We start from the raw sequence: 16821 nt of genomic DNA on the forward strand, positions 1-16821 counted from the left end.
TGTAATTAAAGAATTGACATCTTAATTAAAGTGGTCTACAGAACTGAAGCCAAGAAGAGGGCAGAAACATGTGAATGAAAACACACCTTAACAGTGAGCACCAGTCAAAAACTCGGCTGGTGGTTAAAACATTTATTAGTTCATTTAATAAAACTTCCTTCAAAAAAAATCAAATCTTATTTATATCACACGATATCAAGCACCTCAAATTGAACTTAGTTTATACGCAGTGTACTACTCCTTTGCTACAGTTCTTCAAGCTCAAGGAATCTGTTGTTAAATCGTGGTGATATTTTAAAGCACAGACAATTAAATAAATTATTTATCGACGTTTTGCAAACAAACGTGTTAACGCCGCCTTCAAATATTGCTTTTGGAGCACTTAGCTCAGCCACCCAAGATGAACAGATTTCATGGAATATTTTCTCTGTGTACCGCTTGCAAGACTCTAAAGACTCTTGCAGTTTTCATGCCACTTTTCTTGTCTACAACATTTTCCGCTGACAGCACAGGCCAAAAGGCGCATTTTCAAGTTGAGGATAAATCTGGGGATTTAAAAATCTCAGCAACAAAAGATCTTGCGAAAGTGACAGCACAAGCGGACTCGGTCCAAGTTGTTGTCAAACCAGGCACGGCTGATTACCCAGTTCTCAAGTCAGACAAACCAATCGTACACGTAACACAACCCGGATGGCACACCATAAGTTTTAAAAAATCTGCTATCCTCAAAACAAAAAAAGGCAAAACCAGGAGGAATTGGAAGAAGAGGATAGCTCATTCAAAAAGGTTACATGGGTTGAAACTGAGAAACAGAAGGAGAAAGATGTTTAAAAAGAATGGCTCTTCTCTTCTACCTTTAAAAAAAGAGAAGAAGATCTTTGCTAGAAGTCATCAGAAGGATCTAACAGCAAATAAAAAATCAGAAGTGAAATACAGTGGATTTCACGTGGCTGGAAATGCCGGGAAACTTAAAATGCATGTGACGAAAGACGAAACAACACTAAGCAGCGAATCAGGGGGAGTCGATATATCTTTGAATAAACCTTCCTCCCCATCATCATCGTCATCGTCTTCATCAAACCAGAGAAGTTTCAAAGCGCAGTCCCAGCAATTTACAGGGCGGACTAGTAACAAGACCATTCACTTTGCCTCTGAAATTGAAAACAATATGTCTTTTATCGGCTTGAGAAAATCTGTGGTAACCGGACTCAAAGATCAAGAACCCGAATGGGACTAAATCGCGAAATCAGAGAAGTATGTATATTTAGGAAAGCAAAATTCAAGTTTCTTTTTTCCTTATAGATGACATCATTTAAGAACGGGTGATTTAAAAATGATACGGGTCACATGATCTGTCAACTCAACACCCGACGGTGTTGGGCCGGGATCAGTTTTCTTTGAAAAAAAGGCGGCGGAGTCACGGTTGAGCGCGGTTTATAAAAGTAACCTGTGCGCGTCTATAACTAACGATGGATTAGCACTTCAACCACTGGTAATAGCAACGCGGCTGGTGAAAATAACCACTTTTTTGCCCTGGCCGTACAGTACACACATTAAGCCCGTTCTTTCTTACGCCCATATCACTTTCAAGCGCCTGTAATGCAGGCTATAAATTACTCTGTACACTAGCGATATTACCTTTACGGTCATAGTTCAGGAAATGATGATTGAGAGAAAAGGAAACTAACCGACGTTTGAACAACGGGCATGGAAATAGAAATATTGCAACTACTCAATAATTTCACAAATCTTTGCACATATTAACATATTATTAAACGCTATATGCACCTTATGACAATAATACTGTCAATGAAAACATGCAAAAAGGAAAGAAGGAAAATGTAAAAAGCCACATAGGAATTAATTAGGCACACTAACAAACTACTCTACGATTCATCAATTTGCAACATTTGCAAGGTTTTTTAGTAAGCCTAATTAATTCCTATTTGGCTTTTTTCTTTTTTCCTTATCATTTAAACGCATTAGGTGTGCGCTTTCATACAGAGAAGCTCTTCATTTTCTTAAGTTACCTAGATTAGACTAAAGACGCTGTGAACTATGCGTGAGCACCTTCAGATTTCAAAAAGATTTCAAAAAGGGGGACCACCCTCTAAACATATTCCTAAGACGAGGGTTTGTGTACATTATACGAGAAATGGAGAGAACTATACGATGCCTATATACAGGACTGAAAGACTAATAATTATTCGTAGTTTCTTTCCAACTGCAATCTTAACTTTAACTCATTAGTCTGCATAGATCAAATAGTTGCATGTATGACAATTTTCTTTTTTCATATAATATTTATTATTTTATTAGAAATCGTTTTGGAATTGTTTGTAATTCGATATTATCATCATTATTGTAACCCAGTCCCTGTTTTTAAAAGATTTGCTTGTGATCTTAGGTTTTAGAATTCTTGTAGTAAACAACATTGTATAATTCATTAATTTGCGATGATGTTCTGATTAAACCTTACTATAGCATTTTTCCAAGATAACGTAATTGCAATTAGGTGTAGAAGCTAGGCCACTAGGTAGGAACGTTGCTGATACAATTAACTACTCTTTAGCTTCTTTAAACGAGTAGGTAGTTTTCTGTTGGTAAAAAGCATTTTATTATGACAAATAAAATGTTAAATAATTATTTCAAAAAATTAAACACAACTTGTCATAATATATTTAAACCTATGCAGCAAATTATGAGTTTCTGATCTATTATTTAATTCATAACATTATGAATTATCAATAGATACTTCATATACATGTGCAGGAAATGAATTAACCATCTATCATTTCAACAGTGGATCTATGAGTTTCTTCCAGTCCTCCACAGTCCAACTAGCTGAAGCTTCACTGACAAAAATATCATTTATAAAAAAGAATGGAGTGCCAGAGACTGCCCCTAAAATAATACAGACAGGACATTGTTATTTAAAATTAAGCAACAAATAACAACAAACATCTTTGGCACTCAGCAAGAAACAAAAGCCAATCTACAGGAGCAAAACATAAAACATTTACATATTAATTCTTCTACAGCTGATTTAAATTCAAAATACACCCCAACTTTAAAATAGTAAAAAAAAGATATTGTTGTTATATGGGCTGGTTGTGCGAGTGCATAAGATGATAAGATGATGCAAATCCTTTGTTCTGATTGGTTAGCCAATCAGAGAAGATGGGTCTATCTTGCCACTCTGGACCTCAGAGATATATTTTACTTTTGGCCATAAAATATATCTTATATTGACCAAAATTGTTTAGACAAGGTAGCTGAATATTAAATAATTAAATATTCAGCCATTCCTTATTTTGGAGTTGACTTGTTCTTTTTTTCGTTTTTCTTTGACATAGAATATGAGGCCAATATTTAGCCATTTTGATCTATAAAATAATGCATATAAATAACACACTATGTCCCCACTCTTCCTTAGAGAAACTTGCATGACTTTTGTTTGTTTTGGAGACTACAATAATCTATTAAATAGTGCTATGCAAATTTAAAAGAATACTCACTTGAACAGCCATGTTTCCATGAAATTCTTGTACTCTCATCAAATTTAGTATTGGAAAGACCATCCTTGATGACTGATTTGTCAATTTTAAGCTTACTTCCCAGATCAGAAATAATGCTAAAATAGGATAAACAGGTACAGTGTACAGAAACATATTTTCACTCACTCACTCATTCAATATGTAACATTCATTCAAAAAGATACATTATCCTTACTAGGACAGTCAACAGCATAAAATAATAACATCAATAAACTTGTACCCCTGGCTCTGGCAACATTTTCAAAAACTGTATTAGATACCTATGTAAAGTTCTTTTTTGTTAAGATTGTAGGATAAAGGAAACTCAGTCCCCATATTCAGGGCACCCAACCTTTTAAGTCACTTAAAAGGCTTGACTGCCATTCAAAAGCTGAAATTGACAAACTTTTGGATAGTGGCCAAGGTAACCATTATTACACTATAATATTACCAATAATCATTTTGTACCTTGATGGAAAACATAGGGTAAAGTTGGAGAAATTCAGTGCCAGAGAGGAAGGGCTTTGACAATATGTATGTGAATCATTTGTGTTTAATTTGCTGTCGCAGTTGCCACTTTTAAATGGCAGGGTGTTTGACATTTTGACAGTCAACCTCATTCCCAGCCCTCTCTGTCTTCTCTCCTGCCTGTCTGTGTGGAACAAAGTAGGAGACAACCCTTGAAATAAGGTTGTATGACAGTGAGGCACTTATTTTCGGGACTAGGGAATGGAAATTAAACAACTCAGACTTTTAAAGTTCAAATGCCCAAGGAGTTGCCTGCTTCAGGGGAGAGGGCAAAGACCTGGGGGCAGGGGGAGAGGCCATAGAAAGTTTTATCGTTAACAATTAACCAGTTACATAAGGGTTTTAATAACTAATTTGTTTTAATCAGTCAGTTGGTTTAATTACCCAAGACTTTGATCACACTTACTTGATCACATCATATCTGTCTTTGTCCATTGTCTGAAAATTGTACAGTTGTTCTTGGTTATCAAATATGACGTTCATCCAGCTGATAACAAGAGATGAGTTAAAGGCTTCCACGGTGTAGACACTCTGAAAGCAGGAAACGAGAAAAGGTCTTTAGTGAATCAAGTAAAGAAGAAAAAAAGGTTTTTTTCCAAAGCTTCCAAGACTAGGAAGAAAGCTGAACACAAAAATGGAATAATTTTCTCAAAAGAACATTTACTAGAATGGGACAGCTTTAATTTTCAATATATTTGCATACTTCTGAGGTTTGCTCTCAATAACAAGTACACAGTGTTATGCTTATCAGTTGGTTAGTCCTTATTCTACATTTTGAGCCTATGTTTACCCTGCATTTTACTCTCAGACTTGTGCAGTCTACATTTGGTCTTCATTTTAACCTTGGTCTGCAGTCTGCAATCCACAGTCCAATGGCTGACTACTCATTATAGGCTTAATTTCCACCACCCTCTTGGTCCTATACCCATTCATACAACTCAAAATGATGTTTTTGTCACCTGGGAATGGTAACAATTTTGCACTTCTTTTGTTCCATTTGTATCTTTACTGGAAATGGCTGAAAAATCAAGCTGTGATTCTTTACTGTCAGATTTTTAGTTCAAAAAGCACCATGCACCTCACCAACATAACTGCTATTTATGCCATACCGCAACTATCTCCGTGACGTAGTCTCAGCAACCCCAAAAGCTGGGGTACTGATGCATTTACACGTCGGTAATCGCAAGTGCGGTGCCCAAAACTTGCAAGCATGGTGCCAAAAATGCGTGGTGCCTTGCAGAATTTTTTGCATGCAAATGGAGTTTACACACAAATGACTACTTGCAATAAAAACGATCAGGCCTGTCTTTGCTTCTAAGTGTAATACTTAACTGCGGGTATTGCTCATTCAAGAAAAGCCTTAAGTAAGTACATTATTGAAGTAGGGATAACGGAATTGATTACGTAATTTACATTTCCAAGAAAGTGACTAGAATGGGGCTGAATTGGGCTTTACCTCAGAGAAAGAAGGTATCTCCCCAAGAATTGTTTCATCCACAGAAATATACCATGTACAAAGCTGCCAAGCAAACTGGTGTTGGCAGTCGACACATACATTTTTTTGGAGCATCGATTATTATCTGACAGGGACAGGATTTCAAGTCAAAGCGTAAACTCACCTGAGCAGCGATAAATGCATTTGTGTGATACGGTAACGGAAAGAGCTGCAACGTAAACTGCACAACTTTAGGCCCGTACATATCTGCAATCTTTTTCACCGTCGGCCATGCCTGTTTGCAGTCTGGACAGGTCAGATCTACAAAAGCTGTGAGATGAATGGGAGCGCTGGACTCACCTCCCTGGTACACAAAACCTAATGGATGTTTGGGCAGTGGAATTTGTGATCTTACAGCAGAGATAAGTGCTGCAAAAAGCAACAAATGCCCGGCCAAAGCAAAACGGTCTCGTTCCATGTCACCGTGCCCTTCAATAAGAATACATTCACTTTATGTTTGTTGCCCGCATTTATATGCAAATAACAACATCACGCGCGAGTCATGCCCATGACTCGACTTGAGTCAGCAACATCGCGGCATGTTTTTGGCCACGGAGACCCAAGGCAGCTAATCACGGGATAGTTTTATCTCCTCGGAGTATTAAATTGCAGAGTACCCGTCCACCTCATACCACTTCATTTACGTGCGTTGGACCTAACCTTATGCCTCATTTAACAGATTTTTTTAGCGTTGTAAACTGCAGAGCCGGGTTTGAAATGTGACGTCACGAATCAAATTATGGGATTGGGCAAAAATATAGAGGGGAGGCATGGAGAGTTTTTTTTGTTTGGAGCGGGGGAGGTCTATTGAAATTTCTGCCAATGTGACTGAAGGTATAAGGGGCAGGGGACATCGAAAACGTTTCGATTCAATCAACACCGCCCCTGTGTTCCTCTCTCTTCCACTGGGATCACGCTTTGTGCCACGAGGCTGGGGAGAGAGGGAAAGGGAAGGGAAGAGCGACCGCGCCTTTTACTCTTGAAGCTCTTCCCATCATGGCCACGCGCCAGGGGAAAACTCATACGTTTCCCAATTTTTTTTTTACTTGGCACGTGCACCACACTTTTCGTCACTCCGGTTATTTTTTTAAAAAATGGGATACTTTAAAGTTTTTAGAGAGTTACAAAATTAATTCTGGCGCCTGCATGGGTTTTGTTTTGGCGTCTCGCGATTCAGTTTGATGAACGCTAGTGAAGTCCAATAGGACACCCAGGGAGCCGTGGGTGAAGTTGACTTAGTACAGTGCTGGTTTGTGGTGGCTCAGCCTCTTCGGAGCAAGTATTTTCGGCCATTTTTGGTTTCTCTTCTTCGAGTTGTTAGGTTCGTTTCTCTTGTTGGGTAAGTTTCATTGGTTTCGATATCTGGGGCAGTCCAATGTCTAAGAGCCTAGCGTGTTTATTTATCAGTTCGAATTTGAGGGGGAGGGGGGGGGGGGGAGGAGCGATGGCGGCTTAGAGTTCATCTCGTAACACCTACCTTGATATTTTATTGTATGGAGGGTAAATTTGAGCAAATTATCATGAAACTTCGTGTGAGCATTAAGGAAAACAACAAGAGCTTGAGTAAGTGTCAGTGACTTTTATTTGGTATTTCCTACAAATTTTAGGAGCGCAACTTTACCCCATACAAACACTGTAATTTTACAGGAATTAACCAGTGGCACTATCACACAGCCAGAGTATGACTGCGTAGTGTTTCAGTTTCTATAGAAACTGTAAACGCAGTAACGGAACACTAAAAGATTAACAAGAAAATGAACAATACCCACTAAAAAAACAATATATATGCAAAGAAAAGTTTCTGCAACGCCACGGTGTTCTGTACCGTAGCCTGCGAGAGCAAAACAATGCAAAAGGCTAGGTATCCTGCAGTTCCTGCTTCTTCCTCTCTTGTTCAAGGCATCCAAGTTTAATACGGCCTGTAATGATAACGATGGCAATGATTTCGTTCGTGCATCTGATATTCCTTCTCGATTAGTTGCTCTTTGGTCACCTTTATAGGTCGCCGGGAAACAGGACGCTTTTTTGGAATAGCCACCACAAGCAAACCACACAGATTATATAAATGTGACCGTTCAACCTTCCCCAGGTTGGTCACCGTTTTGAACAGGATATCGTTAACGTTCATAATAATGGTAGCATGTGATGATTATTTAGCCTAAGCCGCCTGAGCGCCCCAAATAACACTTTGAAGAGTGCATCTCATTTTTTAGTCCGCTTGCTTGAATAGCTGGTAGAGGTAGGTAATTGTAATTGTTAAAAGCTGTATAATTCGCCAGACTTTGATGCCTGTTAACATCGGTAGTACATCTCTGTTGGAAGATCTGTTGGCGATATCGTGAGCGTTAAACGAAGTTGCAGAGTCTATAGTGCGAACTACCACTTCAGTGTACACAAAGATTATGATCAAACGAAGGTAAAGAGGACGGAAACCTCCGTAAATTCTCGGTTCTTCTTCGTACAATGTGCTGCATTCTTCATCCTTAAATAAAATACGAAACTGTCATGAGTATCAAATCGACTAGTTTGTGATGAAGGAACTTTTAGCAGCAATATGCATAGCTGATGCACCTTTCAATCGTTTTGAGAATGACCTATTCTCTCTTGGTTGTTATTTTCAAAAAATTGAGGATTTATTTTCAATAAATTGAGGATAAGGTCACTGAACTGGAACAAGAAGTAACTAACTGGAATGATGACTAACTGTTTCACTTCAGTGAATTAAACAATGACTTGCTAGTTCTAAAACAATAGAGGTGCATTCAATCAGAAAATGCCTTCGCTCCTCTCTTCGATCATCTTCAAACTAATAACCTTGACTGAGCTACAATCCTGGACAAAAGTCCTTGGGACAGTCCCGCAATTTTCATATTTTTCTGTCGTTTCTCGGTTCCCTCTTAAAACAGTGCATTCTTTTCGAAATTGTCTTGCAGTTCTCCCTCCCCCACCCTATACAAAGATGAAAATCGGAAAAAATTCTGGATACACGCGTCCAACATTGTTTGTGGGATGAGGGTAGGGTGTGTGAATTGGAAAACGCCCCAGAAACGCAAAAGTGTCCCAAGACTTTTGTTCATGATTGTACGTGCTCGGTCATTAGGGAACTTAAAGCTACGGTAAAACAGACAAAAAACACGTGCAATTTGTTTTGCAACTTTTTTGAAAAACGAGTTGAAGAGCAATGATGCACGTTTCACCACTCATGTTCAAACCTGTCTTACAATTGTTGCAAGACACATGAATATGACTTTTGATTGGATAAAATTACGCGGAAGTCACGCCAAACACGTGGGTTACAACACTTCCTGAAAAACAAGTTTGCCTTGGGTCGGTAATACGCGCAACATGGGGTGACAGATTTTGCTGCAGAAAATAGAACTACTCTCTTCTTTCTGCAACAACGTTTCGCAACCTGCATAAACCAGATTCGTTGCGAGACAGGTTTGAACGTGGGTGGTAAAACATGCAACATCGCTATTCAACTCGTTTTGCAGCAACGTTGCAAAACTAGTTGCATGTTTTTGCTGCCCGTTTTACTACACCCTAAGAAACGACGACGGCGACGGCGACGGCAACGAGAACGTCAAAAAAGCAGACGGAAGTCTCAAAGGAGTTTTCCAAGGCCTTCACGATTATGCATTTCGGTTTCGTATCCGAAGGAACAAGCCGGGCAATCAGAGGGACCGGGTAACCAAAAATTTACATGCGATTACAGACTACAACTGACTCGAGTGGAAATAACCCATTTCCTTCAAAATACTGTTAAGATCATTCTGGCTGTGATTAAGGTCTTATTTTCGTTCAGCTAATCGCGTCACTGGGCGCTGTCGTTAAGCCGTTTTCCTCCCTCACGAACCCGATTTTTCCGTCTCTCTTTCTCTTCGATTTTTCGCAACACAACCTACTTAGTGAAGAATAGCCTGTGAACAGGCCTTTAGTGGAGCAGGGTGGGGAGAGGGAAAAGCGAAAAGGCCTGTAGACAAACATTTGGGGCCGCAGTTCCACGGTACCCACTGTGCATCAGATCCTGATGCAAGCTCCTATTGGCGAGAACACTGACTGTTGACAGGTCTCTCCCCCACTTTCCCTTTCCTTTTTTCGCTATTTTTCCCCAAACAGAGAGCCTGTTCACAGGCTAAGTGAAGACGAACTGCGAGAACAACAATCAGTTAAAGACACTCGACTGAAGATCGCGCTATTGACTATTTTCCAATCGCCCATAATACATTCTGTTTGCCCCCCAAATTTTGCATAACTTATTGTCTTAAAATGCTCTTAGGAAAATGCAATACTCCCAGGAGCATTTAAAAACAATGGTTTATGCAGAATTTGGGGGGCAAACAGAGTGTATGATGGGCAATTGGAAAATAGAGAATAACATATGGGTGGAATGCTGTAAAACTATTAACTCTTTGAACGTAACCATTATTCATTTTCACACAGTTTTATACCTTCTGAGAGTAGGAAAGTTGAACGGCTGCCACCAAAGCAAGAACACTCGCGACTCTCACCAAAGCAAACAGCAGACATGTGGGGGACAGGAAAATAGATATTATCCTTTGAGCACGAGACATGTGTTCTGCAAGAAAATTAACCTCTATTAGCTACTGAAATGAATGAAAGTCCTTTAACCCCGCCCCTGTTTTCAATTTGCAAGCAAAGTTGCAATGAGACCAGTGACTGCATCCTTTAAAAAGAACATCTTGACGGTCTTTTCGCCCGGTTATTTAAGCAGCTCCCTAAGTAACCTTTAACATCGCCTCAAGAACGAGATGTATTACAAATTTAAATAACTAGAAAATAGGGGGCTAAGTAACTGGGGCGAAATGACCGTTTACCGTTTTCGGGAGTTTCGGCACAAACTGAAAGTGCTGCAAGGGGAAGAATCAGGTTTTAGTTTATGCAACTAATACTGCTACTTATGCATAAAGGTTTTTGCTCTCTGGAGGTTATCGGTCGTTTCGACTGTACAAGTCGTTCCGACACACGTTTATTCAGTGGAGGCGTAAAAACTAGTTCCACGTTCTTGGCTTAAAGAACGAAGAATATTCACCCACAATTTTCACGCGCAAACTGTACTTGAAGTGAACGAAATTTTTGTGCAATTTCACTGCTTGACTGAGTTTGTAACGAAACGACTTCTATCGAAACGACTTTGTACCGAAAAGGCCGGTTTCCCTCGCTGGATCCATTATAAGAAAATAGTTTCCCCCCGCAGAATCAAAGTAAAACTTTACTCGACGTTGCGACAACCTCTCGTTGTCCTTCAAGCAGGCGTTAATTCTCATTGATTTTTTGACCCAATTTTGAAGATGAAAATACTTTGACTGAATATGAAAAAAACCATTTGAAGTAAGTAAAACACCATGACACCATACCGCGGGAGATGCTCTGTCAAGAGAGGTGATCGCACATCGGGCGGTTCATCTGTACAATGGAGCATATCATATCTAGCTTGCGTAGCAGGTACTTGGAAGTAGTGGGCGAAAAAGAGAACGGGCGCGCGCGAGGGAGACACAGACACAAGAGGGGTGTCTCCTTCTCGCGCGCCCGTTAGCTCTTTCACCTACTACTTCCAAGCGCCTGCTACGCAGGCTATATCATATCATGCACATGAACCTTCTGAAACAAAAACAAGGTCCATGCACTCTTGAACTAAAAATCAATTAAAGGGTCAGAAAAGTATTTACCTAAGCTCGCTGTGGCCATTGACAGAAACAGACTAAGGAATGAACAGTTGCCCGTGAATGAACTGGTTTAAAAATAAAAAATAAAGAAAATTGTTATTTTTTTAGGAACTACAGTTAATTCGAATGAATGATCGGGGTCAACTCGTGCCAATTTATTTTCACTGCAAAATCAAAACTTCTTTTAGGCAGAATTTCCTCTCTATAACATATTGCGTTTCTTTCTGCTTAACGCCAATTTTTTAAATTTTTACCTCATTTTGAACGGGATCCCGTTAAGTTGGGAACAGACAGACAGACGCCAGAAAGTTTTTAAAGTAATGTTCAATTTCAAATTTCATTTGCACTTTCAATATAAAGGTCATTAATTTCCGTTAGATTGAATTTTATCAATAGTACAAGGCTCAGTGCGCATAAGCTTTGGGAGTGAATGGAAACCATTGTCTTGAGATCAAATTTTGTCAGGTGATCTTACTCAACCTGTCCCGGTAAAGGGCTGGAGGAAGGATTTTGTAACAGCGTGCCTCCTGGGTAAATATTTGTTTGATAGTGATATAAAATGTGGATTTACTTACTAAAGCCATTGTGTTGGTGCATCCAGGAAATTTTCTTGCATTAACCTTTCTTGCTTTATTGCCCAAGATATAAACATCATAACAAGACTAATGACTGCAGCATCAGAGATAATTCCTACAAGGAATATAATAATCAAATAAACCAATAAAAATTATTTGACCACACCCTCCTCTTACAAAAAAAAAAAAATTCACAAAAATCTATTGATTAATTTATTGCTTCATACCAACATTTTATTAGAAAGCACTGATCACCATGTGCTTTTGTCCACTCATGGAGTTAATCAAATTCAGATATAAAATATTGAGATACCCGGTAGGCAATGCTTTATGTAGCGGTCCATGTTGGAGGTATGTACAATTAGAGTGGACTGATTTACCACAAACTACAAAAGATTCATACCTTCCTCCTTACGCAGACAAATGAAAAACACAAGAAGAGACAGTACAACTGCAAATCCTCCTACCCTGTAATAGAGTATATTGATGTAACCGAGTGCATTTCATAAATACGCATGCAAGAAATTGAGCAATAAAGCAAAAAAATATACGAGGAAGTCATTTTTACCAATAAAATTATCAATAGTAGAATATACACGTTTGCCAAGTTTAACATGCAAAAGTAAGTCAAAAAGAAAAATTATTGTGAAATAGTAGAACCAATACAATGAAGGCAAACACTATTGCACTAACTAGAAATACATCGGCTGTAGGTAATAGGCAGAGCTTTCTTTTGGTTATATTTTTCTTCTATTCTCCCACGAAAGTATGCGGGGTTGCAGTCATGTTAGCCAAGGAAAATACCCAATCCCCATCCCTCAGCCCTTAATGGCAACCTCAAAAAGAACAAGAAGTTTTATTGTTCTCCAATAGGCCAGTTTTGAATTCTCAAAATTCATTCTTGGCTCTAAGGCTGAGGGTTAAAGCAAAAGATTAACTATTCGTTATTTTCACATTGACCAAAATGCGCCTTGTTTATACCCCCCCCCCCCCCTTGAAATTTTACACAACCATTGTCTTTGATGGGATGACTGTAATACCCAGGAGAAATTGAAAACAATTCTTTTAATATAAACACCAACGAAATACCAGGTAACCTTTTGTGCGAAAACTGGATATCTTCACATGTGAAAATAACATGTTATCTTCATATGTGAAAATATCACCGTATAAATCGCGCCTTTCACACCAAAAATCTATTAAAGTGAAATGGTTTGGTAATTCATTAGTGTTATATAATTAAATAGAACATTACATGGCCGCTTGAAGATACGAAATTTCTCTTCGAGTGTTGAAAAATATTTCACTCGTTCGCTGCGCTCACTCATGAAATAGAAATTTCGTATCTCTGAGCGGCCATGTAATATCCTCTATTTATGCAAGATTTTGAGGGGTTGACAAGGTGGATAATGGCCTATGTGAGAATGGTGAATTAAATTCCAGGTTCAATAATTCTCCTCTTTTGTTCAAATACCTTCAGCCTCAGAGCCAAGAAAAAATTTTGATAATCTAAAACTGAACTTTATTGATTGACTGCTAATGTGTTAATTCAAAGAATGTATCATGTGGTTATTGCACATACCATTCAAAGGTAAAAAAAATCTGAGAGTCAGAGACTTTCTTACCAGGTTTCCATATCTGCGGTGTGAATATCAGCAAACAGATTGTAACCAAGGAACATTGACAGAAAATATGCAGCTCCTGAGATGGTTAGGATACTAGACTACGCAAAAAAACATATACTGACATTTTTTCTAAATTAAACAATAACATATAGATGCAGCTTCATGACAAATTAACAAAAGCTTTCATCCAAAGAAATGTATTCTGGTCTTTCCAGCTTGGGTTTTGTTTATCTATTTCAGAACATGTAGTCTCTAATGCACATTTCTTTGTCTCTTACAAACTATTGCATGTTAAGATGAAGAACAGCAAAATTATGTAGGAGACTGCACACCGTCATGGCATTAATGTATCAAAGGTTTACTGTTTCAAGGTAATAATATTTAAAACTTATTTTTTAAAACCTTTTTTAATGTTATTCTGAATGTTCGTGTAACATAAGTTCCACAATAAAATTTTAAAAATATTTGTGCATAAAAATAATTGATACATCAGCGTGCAAAGAAAGTACTGTTCGATAGCCCGGGGCTAGTGGATTTTGCTATTAGGCTAGTGAATTCTGTTTTTAACTTGCCCGACGGGCAAGTGATGTTTTATGAGGACTTTGAATAACATAAGAACAAAAAGTTTTTGGGGCTAGTTGAAATGGCGTCTGGGCTAGTAAATGCTAGCTTCAGCTTGCCCGAATGGCAAGCTGTAAAAATGATTTTCTTTGCACCCTGTACATACTGCCTTGAGGATGGCAGTTGGCCTTCACTAGTGTAGTTACTGATTGGCAAATAATAAGAAGATCATTGGCCAATCAGAATGCACACTTTATTTCCTATGTTACCTTATACCTTGACTAAAACTGGGTGTTCATCAATCTCATTCACAATAGACTGGCTTACAAACATCACCACCAACACTGACAACACAGCTTCGGTCAGCAAAAAAGCAGACTCTGACAGACGGAGAATCTTCTGATAACTCCAGACAATAAAATGTGGAGTCACGTTGAATGGAAGAAGCAGAAGGGTAACAAATAACAACAACTGTAGCATTGGTAAAGCAGATTTCTGTCAAGTTAAGGTTAATTAGAAGCTTAACAGTGGCACTGATATTGTACTAAAGTTAGTTAAAACCCACGTGTTAAGAACCTCGTGGTTAAATAACGTGCTAGCAGAGATCGAGATGGTAGGCGAACCGACTTGTTACCTGTTTCAATCCCGGGGCACCCGATCGATGGAAATTGATGATCAGAAAACCAATCGATCAATCGATATCAATCGCTAAAATTAAATTATTAATTGGTATCGGTTGGTATTGGTCAATCGATGATCAATCAATAACCACACAAAAACCGTTCATTGATTTCTATCGATCAACATGGCAACCTCAAATAGACGTCTCACATGCTACCTGTCCGATCATCCGCCATTTCTAGGAAGACCTGGGAAAGAAATTGGTATACAATTCTGACCCAGTCATCTCAATGCAAAGAATATACCCCGTTGCACAAGTACTCGAATCACCCACTTGCCCATCACTGCCTTTCCATGTCATCATGTTTACCCAAGAAGTCCGGGAAGAGGCTTTACTGAATATAAGGTGTATCGTCAGAGGCTATCACCTTTGCCATTTTGAGGTGAACGCCGGCGAAGTGTTTACTGCTAACAAGAAGAGGGGAGAATGCGGAAACGCATTTTAAGTTGTTAACCATCGTGGACAGCTCGGCCGCTTACAGTCCGAGCTTGTAGATCCCCTTTGGCCTGTACTTGTAAATATTTCTGTGTAAATCTGCAACCAATAGATACCAATTTATCTATCGACTGTTATTGAAAATCGACACCAATCGATAACCACACGAATCTTAGCCATTGACTGGTCATCGATTATCAAAATCAATCGATTTACTGATATGGATTGGTATTGATTGATTTCGACTGTCATCGATTAACGATTTCATCGATCGGATACCCTGGGGTTTCTTCTATCGTAACAACTATAACATAGAAGGCACTGTAAAAGCACAGGAATGGAAACTTGAACAGCCCAAAATTTCTTCCCGAAGGTTTCCTGAAGGGCATGTCAAAGTTTCAGGCCGATCAGTTTAAGAGTTAGCTTACTTTCAAGTACTCTGAATAGGAGGGGTACTACTTCTGGCTACCTAAAATTTAAAAAACGCCGGACGGGAATATAATACTCACCAAAACTCTTGGTATTGCCGCAAGTAGGACAGAATGTAAACAAAGAAGCAAAGAAAATCTTGTTGCTGCTTCGGAACCAAAATATGAAAAGTACAAAGGCAAAGATAACCCTCCAGTTATCAGTAAAATCAAGTTGCTTGCAGCAAAGCAAGAGAGACAACTTAACGCCATTTTGGATTTCCCGCCGACCCGCGCGGCGCTCGAAAAGGCTAGAGTCCAGTCCCCGCTGTCCCAAAGTCACCCTGGGTACGGTACAACTGGGTACTAGACTACGCCGTAGTCCCCATGTAGTAGAGCGAGCAAAACGTGAGGGTGGGTGAAAATTACCCCAGGCGTGAAAGGCGAGACGCGGTCTGGTGATTTACACGCGCCCTAGTCTAACAAATTTTGATCTTTATACTACTACATGAGAAATTTCTGCAATTTGATTGGCTTAAGGCAGTGGTATTTCAGCTCTATTTGGAGTACTTACATGTGAAAATTACAAAGTGTTTGCGGGTAGTAGTATAAACAAAATTAATAATAGCATGATTCACGGTACGTAATATTTGGCATAAATACCAATCGTGATATTTCAAAATTGTCTCAAATTTCACTCGCCTAACGGCTTGTGAAACTGCGTATAACAATTTCGAAATATAACTCGTAGTATACTTATCCGATACAGCTGTGATGGTAATTTTTTCTAGTCTTCGTTAACGGCGACGTAGTTCATGCTCAAACTTGGGAGGTATTGACCCTGAAAAACCCTATAGAGCCACCTTAATTTCTCCTGGGTGTTGCAGTCGTCCAAAGAGAAATTGAAGACAATGGTTATATAGGAGATGTGCAAATGGCGAATAGACGAGTGCCAGGTCTGACCCAAAAAAGTAGCCTGTGAACAGTTTATGGGTTACCAAAAAGTAGATGGGCGCTAAACGTGAGTTTCCCCCATAGAGGATTGTTATTTTCTTGAATTCACTTAATGGTCTCAGGTCTTAAGACAGGTTATTTTTGGTTCATTGTCTTTTAGGGATTATTTAAGTATTAACTCCTTTAAAGCATATATTTAGATGCAGGTCCTTACATGAGAATTGAACCAAGACAACCACGCATAAGTTTATTACTTGACTTGAATAGAACGTGCTTATCTCACTAATTCACATAATTTTGTTAGTCAGAAACATTTTAAAATGAATTTTCTTTAAA

At 38.8% G+C, this 16821-nt stretch overlaps 3 protein-coding genes across 3 annotated transcripts; 1 reads left to right on the forward strand and 2 right to left on the reverse strand.

Moving 5' to 3' along the window:
* Positions 1-222: 222 nt before the first annotated feature.
* On the forward strand, positions 223-1290 carry LOC140952582 (uncharacterized). The gene has a single exon (XM_073402009.1). It carries the CDS (start codon positions 401-403, stop codon positions 1235-1237), a length of 837 nt encoding a protein of 278 aa, XP_073258110.1. The 5' UTR covers positions 223-400; the 3' UTR covers positions 1238-1290.
* Positions 1291-2017: 727 nt separating this feature from the next.
* Positions 2018-6207, reverse strand: LOC140951915 (uncharacterized). Its single transcript, XM_073401290.1, has 4 exons — positions 5684-6207; positions 4471-4595; positions 3519-3634; positions 2018-2904 (listed from the first exon to the last, which is right to left on the reverse strand). The coding sequence occupies exons 1-4, from the start codon at positions 5975-5977 to the stop codon at positions 2792-2794; spliced, it is 648 nt and encodes a 215-aa protein (XP_073257391.1). The 5' UTR covers positions 5978-6207; the 3' UTR covers positions 2018-2791.
* A 1469-nt stretch (positions 6208-7676) lies between these two features.
* Positions 7677-15821, reverse strand: LOC140952256 (uncharacterized). The gene is made up of 8 exons (XM_073401691.1): positions 15634-15821; positions 14284-14502; positions 13447-13544; positions 12225-12289; positions 11822-11936; positions 11250-11311; positions 10011-10138; positions 7677-8041 (listed from the first exon to the last, which is right to left on the reverse strand). Exons 1-8 carry the CDS (start codon positions 15802-15804, stop codon positions 7769-7771), a joined length of 1131 nt encoding a protein of 376 aa, XP_073257792.1. The 5' UTR covers positions 15805-15821; the 3' UTR covers positions 7677-7768.
* Between the last annotated feature and the right edge of the window lie 1000 nt (positions 15822-16821).

This window comes from Porites lutea, chromosome 11, assembly GCF_958299795.1.
Source record: "Porites lutea chromosome 11, jaPorLute2.1, whole genome shotgun sequence".
Classification (NCBI taxonomy): domain Eukaryota; kingdom Metazoa; phylum Cnidaria; class Anthozoa; order Scleractinia; family Poritidae; genus Porites; species Porites lutea.

Excerpts from the sequence above, each read along its gene's own strand:
- LOC140952582 (XM_073402009.1), top strand. The coding sequence starts at position 401 with ATGAACAGATTTCATGGAATATTTTCTCTGTGTACCGCTTGCAAGACT.
- LOC140951915 (XM_073401290.1), bottom strand. The coding sequence starts at position 5,977 with ATGGAACGAGACCGTTTTGCTTTGGCCGGGCATTTGTTGCTTTTTGCA. Across the intron at positions 3,635-4,470 it reads GACAGATATGATGTGATCAA|CATTATTTCTGATCTGGGAA; the intron begins GTAAGTGTGATC and ends ATCCTATTTTAG. Across the intron at positions 2,905-3,518 it reads ATGGAAACATGGCTGTTCAA|GGGCAGTCTCTGGCACTCCA; the intron begins GTGAGTATTCTT and ends GTATTATTTTAG.
- LOC140952256 (XM_073401691.1), bottom strand. The coding sequence starts at position 15,804 with ATGGCGTTAAGTTGTCTCTCTTGCTTTGCTGCAAGCAACTTGATTTTA. Across the intron at positions 10,139-11,249 it reads AATGGCCACAGCGAGCTTAG|AACACATGTCTCGTGCTCAA; the intron begins GTAAATACTTTT and ends ATTTTCTTGCAG. Across the intron at positions 8,042-10,010 it reads AACTTTCCTACTCTCAGAAG|GATGAAGAATGCAGCACATT; the intron begins GTATAAAACTGT and ends ATTTTATTTAAG.